At 40.6% G+C, this 17,296-nt stretch overlaps 1 protein-coding gene across 1 annotated transcript in view; it reads left to right on the top strand.

The window, feature by feature from the left end:
* NMBR (neuromedin B receptor) overlaps positions 1 to 17,296 on the top strand; it is a 370,212-nt gene that overhangs the window by 320,177 nt on the left and 32,739 nt on the right. The window contains 1 exon segment of the mRNA XM_075864293.1: positions 14,431 to 14,779. Coding sequence (XP_075720408.1) covers positions 14,431 to 14,779 — 349 coding nt within the window.

Here is a 17,296-nt window from a genome sequence, read left to right as displayed (position 1 = left end):
ATCTGGGAAATAAATATTGAGTTGTATTTATCGGTTAAAACCTTCTGTGGTACAGAAAAAATGTCTTACAAATGAATTATGGCAAAAAAAATGAAATTTGTAAATTTCACCTCTACTTTGCTTTAATTCCTATGAAATGCCTAAAGGGTTAAAATACTTTCTGAATGCTGTTTTGAATACTTTAAGGGATGCAGTTTTCAAAATGGGGTGATCTATGGTGACTTTCTAATATATAAGGCCCTCAAAGCCACTTCAGATTTGAACGGTTCCTGAAAAAATAGCTTTTTGACATTTTCTTGAAAATATGAGAAATTGCCGTTAAAGTTCTAAGCCTTGTAACGTCCTAGAAAAATAAAAGAATGTTCAAAAAATTATGCAAACATAAAGTAGACATTTGGGAAATGTAAATTAGTAACTATTTTGTGTGGTATTACTATCTGTTTTACAAGCAGATACATTTAAATTTAGAAAAATTATAATTTTTTAACATTTTCTCCAAATCTTGGTGTTTTTTACAACTAAATATTGAATTTATCGACCAAATTTTTTCACTAACATAAAATACAATATGTCACGAGAAAACAATCTCAGAATCGCTTGGATAGGTAAAAGCATTCCGAAGTTATTACCACATAAATTGACACACCAGATTTGAAAAATCGGCTTCGTCATTGAGGCAAAAACAGGCTTAGTCTTGAAGGGGTTAATGTGAACTCTAGATACATATTTTTGCTTGTAACAGTAATATCCTTTATACTTTCCAAGCTTGTGTGGCTTGCTCTCTAGAATGTGTACCTGAATTGCCAGACTATGTATATAATTACATAAGCATACCTACCTATTAAACACTTTAAATAAACTCACAAATTATGTATAAATCTATAAGAAAACATTCAGTACCATACTATGGGTGTTAGTTAGCAGATCATTTAGTTAGGCTGTGCCCTGTGAGAAGGGGGTGGCAAATACAAAAGTTTAGTGTACTGTTGCTGTATCAGATTCAAGCTTAATGCAAAGATATGATGCAAGAACCAAGTTCATAACATAATTACAGTACCATAACAAATCTCAGTACATACATACAGTACCAGAACAAAGTTCTGTACATAAATACAGTACCAGAAACAAGCTCTGTACATATATACAGCACCAGAACAAAGCTGAGTACATATAAACAGCACCAGAACAAAGCTCCGTACATAAATATATCAGCAGAACCAAGCTCAGTACGTATATACAGCACCAGAACCAGGCTCAGTACATATATACAGCAAAAGAACCAAGCTCAGTACATATAGAAACATTGCACACAGATAAGGCTTCTATAAGTGTGCCAGTAGCAAGGCTGTGTGTAGTGCGCAATGCTGGCTTAGAATGCTATGTCAGCGCTTGCTGTAGTGCGCCTGATATGTGCTGGGCAGCCCCTGATTTTCGGCCGTTTTTTATGCATTAAGCGTTTTTTGATGCGTTTTTTTACGGCCGTTTTTTGGAGCTGTTTTTCTATTGAGACAATGAAAAACGGCTCCAAAAACGGCTCAACGACTTTTTTTTTAAGGGGTGTTTTTTTACCTGCCGTTTTTACAAACGGCTGCTTAAAAAACCGCCCCGTGGGAATGAAATGCCGTTTTTCCCATTGAAATCAATGGGCAGATGTTTGGAGGTGTTCAGCCATGTATTTTTCAGCCATTTTTTGGGGCGTTTATGGCCTGAAAAACAGCTGAAAATATGCTGTGTGAACATACCCTTATGCCGCAGACTTTTATCTGCCTCCCATTGATTTCAATGGGAGGTCAGAGGCGGAGCCGCAGCAGGAAAGTACATGCTGCTGTTTTTCCCAGCTAATGGATAAAAGCCGCTCGAGAAAAAAAACGCCTCTGCCTCCCATTGAAATCAATGGGGGCGATTTCAGAAATTTTTGGCACTGATTCCGACGCGGTTTTCGTGTCAAATTCAACGCCAAAAAACTCAGTGTAAACATGGCCTTACTTTTACATCTTAGCACGTCAGCAATTTGGGCCCTAAAGGGAACCTGTTACATTGGTGTAGTACAGATGTAGCCATTTTTATCTTGACTTTTAGCGCATTAAATACACAGTGCCATGAAATTTTAACTTGACTTTTTCTATAGCTTTTCAATGGCTTTTGTTGTGTAATATCACGCTGCAGCTAGTTATTAGAGTCAAGATAAACGTGACTACATCTGTATGTTATAGAGCACATGGTGTTGAGCGCATTGACATTACGTTTTGTGTGGAAATATTCAGTATAACTTGACATTTATTGATCTAAACCTCTGCTTATTCTGGATTTAGGATTGTCAGATATTTTTGTATGCACACTCATGCAGGAAAACCTGTCAATTACTGAGTAGGACCTCCCACTAGACTCCTATGCCCAGAATGAGCATAGATTTAGATCAATATATAACAAGTTATACTGAATCTTATTCTACAAAACTATATATCAACCTACTCAGCTCCAAATACTTTATAACATACTGCCACCAGATCATTCTGTATTTTATTGTGATAGGTTCCCTTTGAGTACCAAGAGATTTTTGCCTCCTACCACCCACCACAACTTTTTTTTATTTTTAAGGCTATATAGCTATTTGATACTTGTTTTTTGCTAGACAAGTCATATTTTTTATGCATCATTTTTGGGTAACTATATGATAGCATGTAATTCACATGAATTTTTCAGTATGGTAGAATGCATAAAAAAAGCTAAGGAGAAAGACCCTATATTTATATGTCAAAACGTTGCTGTTTTGCTATTGATGTTTGACTAATGAAATACCATTTGGACATAACTGGAGATGTGTGCTGTTGTCCGAAAAAACTGGTGGAAGTATTGTATGGGACAAAATAACGTAATCTCAGGAGGTCAGAAGGGACGCACCACTACGGGATACTAGGGGAGGCGAGTATGGGACAGTATCTAACTTGGATATAGTCCTAGAAGACATGCGTCAGACAGGGCAATCGGGGCTCTTGCAATTCGCGGATAATTGATTTGGACCAAATTGAATTAGACATCTGAGTTGGGGAAATTTGCTCATGTCTAGCTTCACCCATTTTCTTGCTGTAGACCATATGAGCAGTTACATTACTGATCAGATGCAATTCTAGACAGAATAAACAATTAAATCTATTGACTCACAGGTGAAGTTTTTTCTGATTGTAGTCCTTCTCTTTTATTCCCCTTCTGACCCAAACATCATAAGGACTACTTGCGACTACGAGTTTGAAGAGTCTGCCAGTCAGATGTCTTTGGCTCCTAGCTTTTGCAGCACAAACTCGCCCATTTATTAAAACAAACTCCTCTAGTGCCGCACACTTGGCCCCTTAATATATTCTCACCATGAACTGTGCCCCAGAATATAAATATGTTACATACTGTGCCTAATGAGTATAATACCAGCAAAATGTTTTCCTCTTTGAAAATGAAGTGCCACACAAATACAGTGCACCTAAATGTAGTGATACATGCTTACCTCTAAGGATAGTGCCTCACACTATGCCCCCTGAAAATAAAGTGCCATATACACAGTGTCCCTTGAAACAAGTAAAAGATACTCACCTGTTCCCATTCCAATGCTGTCATCCAATGATGCAGGCCTGGCCATTTTCTGGCCAGGCCTGGAACAACCCAGGCAGCACGAAAACCTCTTGCTTCACAGAAAAGGCACCAATTGTCGCGGCAGAGAACTGATGGTTTTCTTGCCACTGCCAGTTAGACTGTTCAATTGTAGATGTGTCCTAAGGAAGCGGATACAATTGAGTAACGGTGGACTGGGTCGGGATCGCACTTCTCACCAGTTATGAGAATCAGCAATTATTTTAACAATTGGGGAAACCGTATGGATCTCGCCCCTGAAATAATCGTTAGTAAGAAGGAAGTATGCATTAAAAATATTTTTGATGAAAGCACCATCATTTAGCCTGGCTTATTAAATATTTAGTTTGAGTCCTTTAAAAGAGATGTGTTCTCTTCACATTTTTCTATTATTATTTTAATTACATTATGATACAGACAAGGGATATTTATTTTATGCTTTAAAGGAATAACTTTTTGCCAGGTTATCGATATATAGCACTATAAGGATAAAAACAACATCCATCAGACAGTATCATTATTCCATAGCCATTATTGACTTCTACACTTCAGTATAAAAATGGAAAAGGAAACATCTTAAGTGGGACCAGATGGTATGATTAACCAGACTGTACACAGTTGGAAGATAACATAAAATAATATCCTTTGTTCTCTACTGCCAGAGAGCAGAAAAACACAGAAATGGCTATATATATATATATATATATATATATATACATATATATATAAAAGTATATATATATATATATATATATATATATATAGCAAACAAGAAAGCAGCAGCACTCACACGGAATCAATCGATCAGGTGCCCAGCAAAACGTCCCGATCCTCGGACGTGTATTGGTATATAAAGAAAGAAGATTTGCAGCACTCCAATGTGAAAAAAGTGGTGGTTTATTCAATCCAAGAACAACAGCAACGTTTCAATCCTACAATAGGATCTTTATCAAGGCTTGATAAAGATCCTATTGTAGGATTGAAACGTTGCTGTTGTTCTTGGATTGAATAAACCACCACTTTTTTCACATTGGAGTGCTGCAAATCTTCTTTCTTTTTATATATATATATATATATATATATATATATATATATATATATATATATATATATATATATATATATATATATATATATCAATTTATATATGTATATAAATATATATATTTTTTTTTAGATGCGATTCTTATTCTAGACTTGAAATATTACTGTGTCCTTTTGTCTTAGTTTATTTGTTTTATTTTGGTGTATTATTTCTCTATTAGTGATTATTCCTGTCTGCCGTGCACTGGCAGTTCTTGCACTTTAATATGCTCATATCAGACAGTGAATTCCATTATTTATAATGGCATAAATATCCTCTTAATACACAATTCCTGAGAGGGAATCCAAAAGAGCTGTTAACAGCTGCCACAAGACTTTCAAATTAAAATGGCATAAATCTATTGAATTTATTCTTGTCTATTAATTTTAATGCTCAAGGATATTGTTGGACATGTGCTGTAAAAGCACATGAGGTGAAGCCAGAATAATAAGGCTTTTCCAAGCCAATTCAAAAGAATAGAAATCTTAAATGAGTTTTCACAGAATCGACAATAATCATCTGTCCACAGGATAGTTTATAATTGTTTGATCGCTAGGGGACCCACCGCTCAGCTGTTTCCGTCAGTCCCATAGACATTGAATGGAGCTGTGGGCGCATGCTCAACTGCCACTCTATGCTAGCTACTCCTCACTGTAGGGGGTACTTTGAGGACAAACTGGGTGTTCCGGACCCACTTTCTCGAGATTGGCGGTGGTCCCATTTGAGATAGGTGATAATTGTTGATTCTGGGACAACCTCTTTAAATTATATTTAAACAAAGAAGAAACAAAACAATCTGCTGCCAAATAATCACAAATAACACCACAACCTTTCATTCTCACCAAACTGGCAAGACATTCAAGATCAAAAAAAGACTGAATTGCCAATCCAAATTTGTCATATACTTAATTAACTGTATCTGCAATATACAGTACGTAGAAAAAAACATTCAACCACTACATTGTCGGTTGAATAAACACAGGTCTAATTGTCAAAAAAAGTTTCCCTTACATAGTATTTCTAGACATTGCAACATGGCACACAATGGTGACTTCAAATGTTACACTCTCACACCCAATGGCGTAACTACTACTGTGCCACCCGCCGACACGCCCCCCCCATGCCCGGTTATGGCTTGGGGGTTTACAGCAGTAGCGACGCCACTACGGGGCCCGTACCACCCGGCCCCTAACATTTATAGGCTGGGCAGCACAGGCCCCCTCATGCCCGGTGGCGTCGCTAGCACTTGAGGGGGCCCTGGTTCTAGTGACAGCCACATTCACTTGTACCTGCATCCTCAGGACGCAGATACAAATGAATACTATAGGCTGCAGGCCAAATTAGACCTATAGCCTATAAGAAGCTGGGAAGACTCCCTGCAAAGGCCGGCGTGATGACGTCACTGCATCACGCTGGTCTGCGCATTCGTCCCGTTCGGAGGATATGCAGCGCTCTGTCCGTTGCCGGAACGGGGCAAGGTAAGTACAATATATTTATTTTGGGGGGTGGTGGCTATGTGGCAATATATGGGTGGGCAGGGTGGCACTATATACAAGTGGGAAGCAGGGTGGCACTATATACAAGGGGGCAGCAGGGTGGCACTATATACAAGGGTGGCAGCAGGGTGGCACTATATACAAGGGGGGCAGCAGTGTGGCACTAAATACAAGGGGTGAGCAGGGTGGCACTATATACAAGGGGGGAGCAGGGTGACACTATATACAAGGGGGGAGCAGGGTGGCACTATATATAAGGGGGAGCAGGGTGGCACTATGTACAAGGGGGGAGCAGGATGGCACTATATACAAGGGGGAGAAATGTGACACTATATACAAGGTGGGGCAGGGGGGCACTATGTACAAGGGGGAGCAGTGTCACACTATATACAAGGGGGGGCTGTGTGGCACTATCTACAGTGGGCTGTGTGGCACTCTCTACTAAGGGGGGTCTGTGTGGCTCTATATATAAGGTAGGGGGGCTGTGTGGCACTATATACAAGGGGGGCTATGTGGCACTATACACAAGGGGGAGCTGTGTGGCACTATATACAAGGGGGGTGGTGGCACTACTAAGGGGGGGGGGCTGTGTGGCACTATACTAGGGGGCTGTATGGCACAATTTACAAAGGGTAGGGCTGTGTGGTGTAATCTACAGGGGTCTGTGTGTGGCACTATCTACAGGGGGCTGTGTGTGGCATTATCTACAGGGGCTGTGTGTGGCACAATCTACAGGGCACTATGTTTGGCATAATCTACAGGGGGCTTTGTGGCACTATCTACAAGTGAGGGCTGTGTATCACTATCTACAAGGGGGGCTGTAAGGCACTATACAGGTGGCTGTGTGGCACTATACACAATGGGGGTGCTGTGTGGCACTATATACCACGGGGGCTGGGTGGCACTACTAAGGGGGGCCTGTGTGGCACTATCTACTAGGGGGGCTGTGTGTGGTAGAATCTACAGGGGTCTGTGTGTGGCGCTATCTACAGGGGGCTGTACAAGGGAGTGGGGCTGAGTGGCACTATATACAGGGGAGCTGTGTGGAACTATAGGGGGGCTTTATGGCTATATCTACAGGGGGGCAGTATACCACTATTTACAAGGGGGAGGTGGGGGGAGCGCTATCTACATGTGGGGCGAGACACTGTCTACAGGGGGGCTGTATAGCACTGTCTACAGGGGGCAGTATCTACAGGGGGCACTTTCTATAAGGGGGCTGCATGTGGCACATGGGGGGGCCCAGTCAAAAGTTTGCTATGGGGCCCAGTCTTTCCTAGTTATGCCCCTGCTCATTCCTATTGACCAGATAGAAGAAAAGTAGACAGATATAGCCTTCTCGGCAAAAGAGATTTTTTTGGGGGTTTACAAACGGAATTCTCTTGTACCATTGGGTTTAAACGAAGTGACAGAGGCAATCATCTGAAATTAGGTAAACATCACCCCCTAAGAATAATCTTCTCAGCTTTATGAACAACTGTCCAATAAATGAAACACTATTATTCCCGGCCTTTTTTTTCGAACTTATTGTTGAAATATTGGCATCAAGCCTGTTCACCTCACTATTGGGACTAGGAAGAAATAATTAATTAGCTACTACCTATTTCTCATTATTCAATCATCAATTATTACATATCAGTCATACATATAAATAGAAAAGTCCTATTAGGAAAGGTGGACCTAGCTCTATTGCAGGGGTTTCAAGCACGCGGCCCGCGGGCCGCATGCGGCCCCTAGGGCTGTCATCTGCGGCCCGTGGGACACAGAGCCGCTAGTATCGACTCTGCTCCGAGACTCTGGAATTCCCTGACATCGCTGTCTACATATGAACAGCGATGTCTGGGGCTTTCCCAGAGCCAGAGTCCCGAGCAGAGCGCTGGTGTCGGTTCTGCTCCGGGACTCTGTGGAATTCCCTGACATCGCTGTCCACATATGAACAGCGATGTCTGGGGCTTCCCCAGAGCCGGAGTCCCGGGCAGAGCGCTAGTACAGGCTCTGCTCCGGGACTCTGTGGAATTCCCTGACATCGCTGCCCATATATGGACAGTGTGTCAGGGTCTTGCCCAGAGCGGAGCAGAGCGCTGGTGTCGGTTCTGCTACTGGACTCTGTGGAATTCCCTGACATCGCTGTCCACATATGAACAGCGATGTCTGGGGCTTCCCCAGAGCTGGAGTCCCGAGCAGAGCGCTGGTGTCGGCTCTGCTCCGGGACTCTGTGGAATTCCCTGACATCGCTGTCCACATATGAACAGCGATGTCTGGGGCTTCCCCACAGCCGGAGTCCCGGGCAGAGCGCTAGTACAGGCTCTGCTCTGGGACTCTGTGGAATTCCCTGACATCGCTGCCCATATATGGACAGTGTGTCAGGGTCTTCCCCATAGCGGAGTCCCGGGCGGAGCGCTATTATCGGCTCTGCTCCGGGACTCTGGGGAAGCCTCTGACATCGCTGTCCATACATCGACAATGATGTCAGGGGCTTCCCCAGAGCAGGAGTCCCAGTGATGTCAGGAGCACAGCTGGAGTCCCAGGAAGATCCTACTAGCGTTCTGCCTGGGACTCCAGCTCTGGGCAAGCCCCTGACATCACTGGGGCAGCCTCTACAGAGGGCACTGGGGCAGCCTCTACAGAGGGCACCGGGGTAGCCTCTACAGAGGGCACTGGGGCAGCCTCTACAGAGGGCACTGGGGCAGCCTCTACAGAGGGCACTTTGGCAGCCTCTACAGAGGGCACTTTGGCAGTCTCTACAGAGGGCACTGTGGCAGCCTCTACAGAGGGCACTGTGGCAGCCTCTACAGAGGGCACTGTGGCAGCCTCTACAGAGGGCACTGTGGCGTTATCTACAAGTGGGTGTGTGACAGTATCTGAAGAGGACACTGGCATTATCTAGGGGTGTGTTGAATTATCTACAGAGGGCACTGTGGCCTTATCTACAGAGGGCACTGTGGCCTTATCTACAGAGGGCACTGTGGCCTTATCTACAGAGGGCACTGTGGCCTTATCTAGGGGTGTGTTGCATTATCCACAGAGGGCACTGCGGCAGCATCCACAGAGGGCACTGCGGCAGCATCCACAGAGGGCACTGCGGCAGCATCCACAGAGGGCACTGCGGCACTATCTTAAAAGGGGCTGCCCAATCTTGACATGTGTGCTAACTGAGCCCCCGGACTGCATTTAGCGACACTTAAACTGGAAAGCTGGATTGTTGAAATAAGCACGTTGAGAAATATCTCAAATTTTAAACCTACCGGTATTATTATAGTAATGTAGTATTATTATTCTAGTAATATAGTGTTATAGTAGTTCAAATAACTAATTGATTAACAATAATTTTGTATTGTATCAAATTTGAAAGTAATGCGGCCCGTCAACTTCCCATTTTTTCTATATGCGGCCCACTTACCCGGCCGAGTTTGAGACCCCTGCTCTATTGTATTCCATCCCCATGTTAAAATTACAATATACCTATAAAGAATGTAGAACACACTCATGAGATCAAGCCAAGTGAACACTTACCTATCCCATTCAGCATCCCATGTAGAGGGCGATGTAATCCATTGTAGACATTGTACGATCAAATAATCCCGAGGAAACCGTTCCGTGCGCGAACTAAATGAATTACATAATCCTGTGCCGGACAGCCCTTTTGTTACTGACATCCTGACCCTTCCGGGCTTCCGCAGAACGCTTTGAGTTTTCCAGGACATTGATCCCACTCGTCACTTTCATATAGAGGTAAAAGCACAATTGTACATCAAATAAAACAGAGGAATAAAATTAGATTTTGTATATATATATACACTACCATTCAAAAGTTTAGGGTCACTTAGAAATTTCCTTATTTTTGAAAGAAAAGCACAGTTTTTTTCAATGAAGATAACATTAAATTAATCAGAAATACACTCTATACATTGTTAATTTGCTAAATGACTATTCTAGTTGCAACTATCTGGTTTTTGAGGCCGGATTTACACGAGCGTGTGCGTTTTGCGCACGCAAAAAATGCAGCGTTTTGCGTAAGCAAAAGGCACTTAACAGCTGCGGGTGTCATCAGTGTATGATGCGCGGCTGCGTGATTTTCGCGCAGTCGCCATCATTATGACACTCCGTTTGGATGTTTGTAAACAGAAAAGCACGTGGTGCTTTTCTGTTTACATTCAGAGTTTGACAGCTATTGCACGAATCACGCAGTTCGCAAGGAAGTGCTTCCGTGCGACCTGCGTGGTTTTCACGCACCCATTGACTTCAATGGGTGCATGATGCGCGAACAACGCACAAAGAAAGGACATGTCGTGAGTTTCGAGTAAATGATGCCTAATGCAATATCTACATAGGTGTATAAAGGCCCATTTCCAGCAACCATCACTCCAGTGTTCTAATGGTACATTGTGTTTGCTAACTGTGTTAGAAGGCTAATGGATGATTAGAAAACACTTGAAAAACCTTGTGCAATTATGTTAGCACCACTGTAAACAGTTTTGCTGTTTAGAGGAGCTATAAAACTGACCTTCCTTTGAGCTAGTTGAGAATCTGGAGCATTACATTTGTGGGTTCGAGTAAACTCTCAAAATGGCTAGAAAAAGAGAGCTTTCATGTGAAACTCGACAGTCTATTCTTGTTCTTAGAAATTAAGGCTATTCCATGCGAGAAATTGCCAAGAAACTGAAGATTTCCTACAACGGTGTGTACTACTCCCTTCAGAGGACAGCACAAATAGGCTCTAACCAGAGTAGAAAGAGAAGTGGGAGGCCCCGCTGCACAACTGAGCAACAAGACAAGTACATTAGAGTCTCTAGTTTGAGAAATAGACGCCTCACAGGTCCTCAACTGGCAACTTCATTAAATAGTACCCGCAAAACGCCAGTGTCAATGTCTAAAGTGAAGAGGCGACTCCGGGATGCTGGCCTTCAAGGCAGAGTGGCAAAGAAAAAGCCATATCTGAGACAGGCTAATAAAAGGAAAAGATTAATATGGGCAAAAGCACACAGACATTGGACAGAGGAAGATAAGAAAAAAGTGTTATGGACAGACGAATCGAAGTTTGAGGTGTTTGGATCACACAGAAGAACATTTGTGAGATGCAGAACAACTGAAAAGATGCTGGAAGAGTGCCTGACGCCATCTGTCAAGCATCTGTCAAGCATGGTGGAGGTAATGTGATGGTCTGGGGTTGCTTTGGTGCTGGTAAAGTGGGAGATTTGTACAAGGTAAAAGGGATTTTGAATAAGGAAGGCTATCACTCCATTTTGCAACGCCATGCCATACCCTGTGGACAACGCTTGATTGGAGCCAATTTCATCCTACAACAGGACAATGACCCAAAGCACACCTCCAAATTATGCAAGAACTATTTAGGGAAGAAGCAGGCAGTTGGTATTCTATCTGTAATGGAGTGGCCAGCGCAGTCACCAGATCTCAACCCCATAGAGCAGTTGTGGGAGCAGCTTGACCGTATGGTACGCAAGAAGTGCCCATCAAGCCAATCCAACTTGTGGGAGGGGCTTCTTGAAGCATGTGGTGAAATTTCTCCCGATTACCTCAGCAAATTAACAGCTAGAATACCAAAGGTCTGCAATGCTGTAATTGCTGCAAATGGAGCATTCTTTGATGAAAGCAAAGTTTGAAGAAGAAAATTATTATTTCAAATAAAAATCATTATTTCTAACCTTGTCAATGTCTTGACTATATTTTCTAGTCATTTTGCAACTCATTTGATAAATATAAGTGTGAGTTTTCATGGAAAACACAAAATTGTCTGGGTGACCCCAAACTTTTGAACGGTAGTGTATATATAGGCGCATTTATAAATCTTTGCTGGGTTGTTTTATTACCCCTTTTTTTTAATTTATTACCCCTTTATTCAAATGTATTTCTCTAAACCCGCCGCAAACAGAAGCACAAATGTTTTGTTTTTTTAATAAACAGATTTTTATTGATTCAGTATACATCTAATCATTACATACAGCAATGAAACATTGCAAACAAAGCATTGGGATAAGGATCAAATTTTTTACAGAAAAACAAATTTAAAAAAAACAAAAAAACATACAAACAAACAAACAAAACTCCAGATCCAGACACGGCAAATTGACCACATATTCGACTAAGGTAATCATAAGAGTATGTCGGAGTAAGTAGAGTCAGTCCATTGATCCCATAAGGAAGTACGAGCGTAGGACCCTTGAATAGAGGCTAAAGCGCGTTCCATAACACAATTATTGTTAATATATAAAATCACAAATGTTTTAAATGTCATAAAAATGTATGGATTTCTTGTTGTGCACAAAATAACGCTATTTTTTAAAGTATTTAATGACTATTATTTTTTTTTAAATTTTCATTGAAGCCGACTCGGCTCTCTACGATCTTACTCAAATATCTGTGACCTGTGAACTAAGAAGCCACACACTAACCGTCAATTGACTGATTTTTACCATTCTAGTCTACCATATAAACTGCTTGTATTTCTAGTTTCTTCATCCCTTGTACTTTACCTGAGGAAGAGGCCAGTACGGCTTCAAAACGCATTGTTTTTAAGTACAAATACCAATTAAATCATGCCGATGTTTGAACCGATCTGAGAACCTTTCCAAGATTTTCTCCCTCTTTCTTCAACCTCTTTAACTTGGTGGAGCATGTTCAGACGTGGCGGAATTGCTGTTGAATTCCGCTGCGGACAGTTCGCAGTGGAAATCCAAAGCAGCCGTTTTTTCCATTGGTTTCTATACCTTCTTAGGTGACTTAGTTCAGACGTTGCGGAAAATAACAGTGCGGAATTTAGGCTGAAGTGCAGAATTTTCACACCACAGCATGCACAGTCTGCTGCGGAGAAGCAGCAAATTTTCACTGCATATTTAAACAGTTGCAATGCAAAGGCTGAAATCTGCGTCAAGTTCGCTGTGACATCCGCAACATCTGAATTACCTGTCAAATATGCAAATGTTGCTGCAGATTAGTTGCGTAATTGTGGCGAATTTGCAGCGGAAAAATTCTGCCACGCTTGAACGTGCCAGTATTGATAAAAAAAAAATCTTTGTATCCGCAGCAAAATCTCCCTGTATTACGTGCAGATTTTGCTGGGGATTTCTTTCACTTTTTCTACATTGAAAAGGGTGAAATGTGCCGCAAACATCCACAACAGAATAAGAATGCTGCGGATTTAAAAATCTGCAGTATGCTCTGATTGTCACCCGGAAAATGTTTAACAGAATGTGGATGAGATTTGTTGAAATATCCACGAGGCTGGGGCTGTGATCTACTGGGGATTTTTTACGTGGAAAATCTGCACCTTTTTGATACAGCGGGAATCCAACCTTGGGAGTTGTGGAATAGCTTTTGTACGTCCACACCAAATAAAGTTCTCAACTTTTATAGTTAATTCATACCTGAATATTTGAAATGGCAATGTCACCATTGATTAACAAAATGCAATTAATTGCATGGAAAGATACATGCCTGAGACTTCTAACACTTAGAATATTGTATTAATGTTTAGTGTGGAACTGACTTGGTAGCCAATATTGGATACTCAAAAAAGAGATTTGTAGTGTTCTCCACTGGACTGGAGAACACTGCTCTTTTTATTAAACTTTTATATTCTAATTTTATGAAAATTCCATAATATTTTATGTCTATTTAATTGGCTCATCTGGTATTTAAAGGAATTATCAAGTAAAGTGTCTATTTTTTTTTCCAGTAACAGGGCCACTTTTGTCTATGGGTTGTATCTGCCACTGCATCCAAATAGAGGTGAATGCCAAAAACAGTCTATAGTGTTACACTGTTTTTGGGAAAAAAATAGACCCTTTTTTCTAATCTCATATAGCCCTTTTAATAATATAAGGATAATACTGGACTTCCTTGAATGCACCAGTGGAGATGAGACTGAGCTTGTGCCCACCATCCAGCTATGTAGAAAAGGTGCATGTCCCTTTTAATTGAATCTTAAACTTTGATAGACCATTTGGCTGGGGCCCATCACCATGTCAGGTCTATGAAAATTATTTTGGTCTCTGGTCGGCAAGTGTAGACCTTTAATAATTAACAAAATAAACAAATGTATTTTGTTATAGCTGAATATTTACTGGATATATTCAGCATGTATGTTCATTAAGCCATACTGTTTGTGTATTTTATATAAACTTATTATTACCATTCTTTAGAACTAATACATTAGTATTAACTAGATCATTTCCGTTTTGGTATTTTACATGTATTTATATTTTGCTGTTTCAGATACAAAGCTATCGTCAATCCAATGGACATCCAAACATCAAGTGCTGTTCTGTGGACATGTATAAAAGCTACAGCCATCTGGATCATTTCAATGCTTTTGGCAGTCCCTGAAGCTGTGTTTTCTGAAGTTGCACATATCAATGGATCAGACAATGTCAGCTTTACAGCTTGTATCCCATATCCACAAAATGACGACATGCATCCTAAAATCCATGCTGTCCTTATATTTTTGGTATACTATCTTGTTCCATTGACAATTATAAGTGTTTACTACTATCATATTGCTAGGACGTTAATTAAAAGTGCTCACAACATCCCTGGAGAATACAGTGAGCATTCAAAACGCCAGGTGAGTAATTTTACGTTGATATAAAATGCAATATAACTAGTGGAATAATTAGTATATTTAATAGAATGCATTAAAGGGCACATCTCATGTATTTAATTTTCGTTTCAATGATAAGATTTAAGCCTGTAGAAGAGAAATAATGTGATTAGTATTTTATTTTAATGTTATAGCTATTTGTCTTTTTTTTTATGTTTAAAATTTCCTTGGGCGGGCATATTAAATATACACACTACTTTCATGTATTGTCTGTAGACAATACAGTAGGGTGTGTGTGCTTTATGGCAGCTGCAATGAATGTAAGGGAATTGTTAAAAAAGTATCAATAAAGTAATAAAGTCTACAAAACTTAGAGACAGTATTATCCCCTCCCCGAGAGACCAAGGAGTGGTAGGTAGAGGCTTTTTCTTGTATGTAGTGCATAGTGTTACTATCTGAAAATAAATCCCTGCACTCTAATAATAATGAACTGTGTCTGCTGACCTTTTCCCAGTCAACACAGCAAAGTAGAAAAATTGAGCTGCATAAAACAGGAAACGTTAACTTATTGTGTGTGCTCTAGTTGCTAATGTGAAAAATTATATAGTACATTTTTTTGTATCTATAGTCACATAAGCTACATGTTACTAGCCATTTTGTTCTGGTTCTTGTATCTTCACCATTTTTACTATCAGAGAGCAAAAATGGCACACTAACATAAATATTTTCCCCACTGATATGTTGAAATTAATGTGAACATTTGCCTCCTATACAACAAGACATTTGAAAACTGTGTACGTATATTTATTTTACATTTGTTAGGTTTTGCATAACTACATACAGTATGGTTTACCAGGTTGCAAAAAGACACATGTACAATGGATACAAAAGTCTGCACACCCCTGTTAAAATGCCAGGTATTTATCATGTCAAAAAATCAGTACAAGATTAATAATTTCAGAACTTTTTCCACCTTTAACCAGTTCAGGATCGGGCTATTTTGAGCCTTCAGGACCAGACACGGTTTAGCCATTTTTAGCTCGTGTTAGTTAAATGGCTATAACTTTTTTATTTGTTGGGCTAACGACGCGATTTTTGCAATGTTTTTTCTGTAGACAATGCAGGTTTCTTTTTTTATCATTTTTATACACATCCTTTTTGCTATTTTATAATTTTTATTCTTAAAGTTTGAAAATAATAGTAAAAAAATAAGCTTTTTTAAATTTCAGATATTTTTTTGGGTAATAACATAGTTTTACCCTAAAATAGACCTTTTATTTGTGATCGTCATTGTCTACCGTAAATTTTAATATATTACATGTCTATATTAGGGTAATTGGGTCAGCACTAGAGATACAAAAATGATTGGCGAGAGGGGAACGTTTTTTTGGGCGTGGGGATTTTATGTGTATTTATTATTAATTATTTTTTTTGCACTTTACTTTACTTTTATTTTTTAATTACTATTGTCTGTCGCTCAAAGGTCAAAAAAGACCTTTGGGGAACTTTATATATTTTTTTTCTTTCTTTTACACCATGCTTTTCCACTGTAACTGGAGCTGCACAACAGCCCCAGTTACAGGGGAAATCAGCCCTCTCATAGTGACGATTGTCACTAATAGGGCTGTGCTGGGTCTAGTAAGACCCAGGAACAGTCTGTCACTAACGGCACCCGGCGATCATGTGACCAGTCACATAAACACCGGGAGCAATAGAGACAGCGGCGTGGCTGCTGCCTCTATTCCTATACACAGCGTTCATTGAGCGCTGTGTGCAAGTGATCAGAGAAGACAGAAGCAGCGAAAGCTGCTTCTATCTTCTACTCAGGGTCCCCGGCAGTCACTGACAGCCGGAGACCCGACATTCAGCTGCCTGATCGATCGGGCAACAAGTTAAAACCTGAGCCGTAAAAGTCTATGGCGCGGGTTTTAAGGACCCTGACCGCAGGCCGTAATAACACAGCCAGCGGTCGAGAACCAGTTAATGTGACCCATAATCTGTACAATTCCATTGAAAAACAAACTGAAATCATTTAGAGGGGAACAATAAAAAGAACAAAACTACAATAATGTGGTTGCATAAGTGTGAACACCCTCTTATAATTGGGGATGTGATTGTGTTCAGAATTAGCCAATCACATTTAAACTCATGTTAAATAGTAATCAGTACACAGCTGCCATTATTTAAGGTGATTCTGAGTAACCCCATATAAAGTTCAGCTGTTCTATTAGGATTTTCCTGACATTTTCTTTATTGCATGTGACAGCAAAAGTCATGGTCTGTAAAGAGCTTACAACACATCAAAGGGATCTGATTGTTGAAAGGCATCAGTCAGGAGAAGGGTACAAAATAAATTCCAGGGCATTAGATATACCATGGAAAACAGTGAAGACGGTCATCAAGAAGTGGATTACATTTGGCACAATAGTGACATTACTAAGAACTGGACGTTCCTCAAATCTTGATGAAAAGACAAGACGAAAATTGGTCCAGGAGGCTACCAAGAGGCCTACAGCAACATTAAAGGAGCTTCAGGACTTT

Source organism: Rhinoderma darwinii, chromosome 4 (assembly GCF_050947455.1).
Source record: "Rhinoderma darwinii isolate aRhiDar2 chromosome 4, aRhiDar2.hap1, whole genome shotgun sequence".
Taxonomy (NCBI): Eukaryota; Metazoa; Chordata; class Amphibia; order Anura; family Rhinodermatidae; genus Rhinoderma; species Rhinoderma darwinii.
This window is presented reverse-complemented; position numbering and strand designations above follow the sequence as displayed.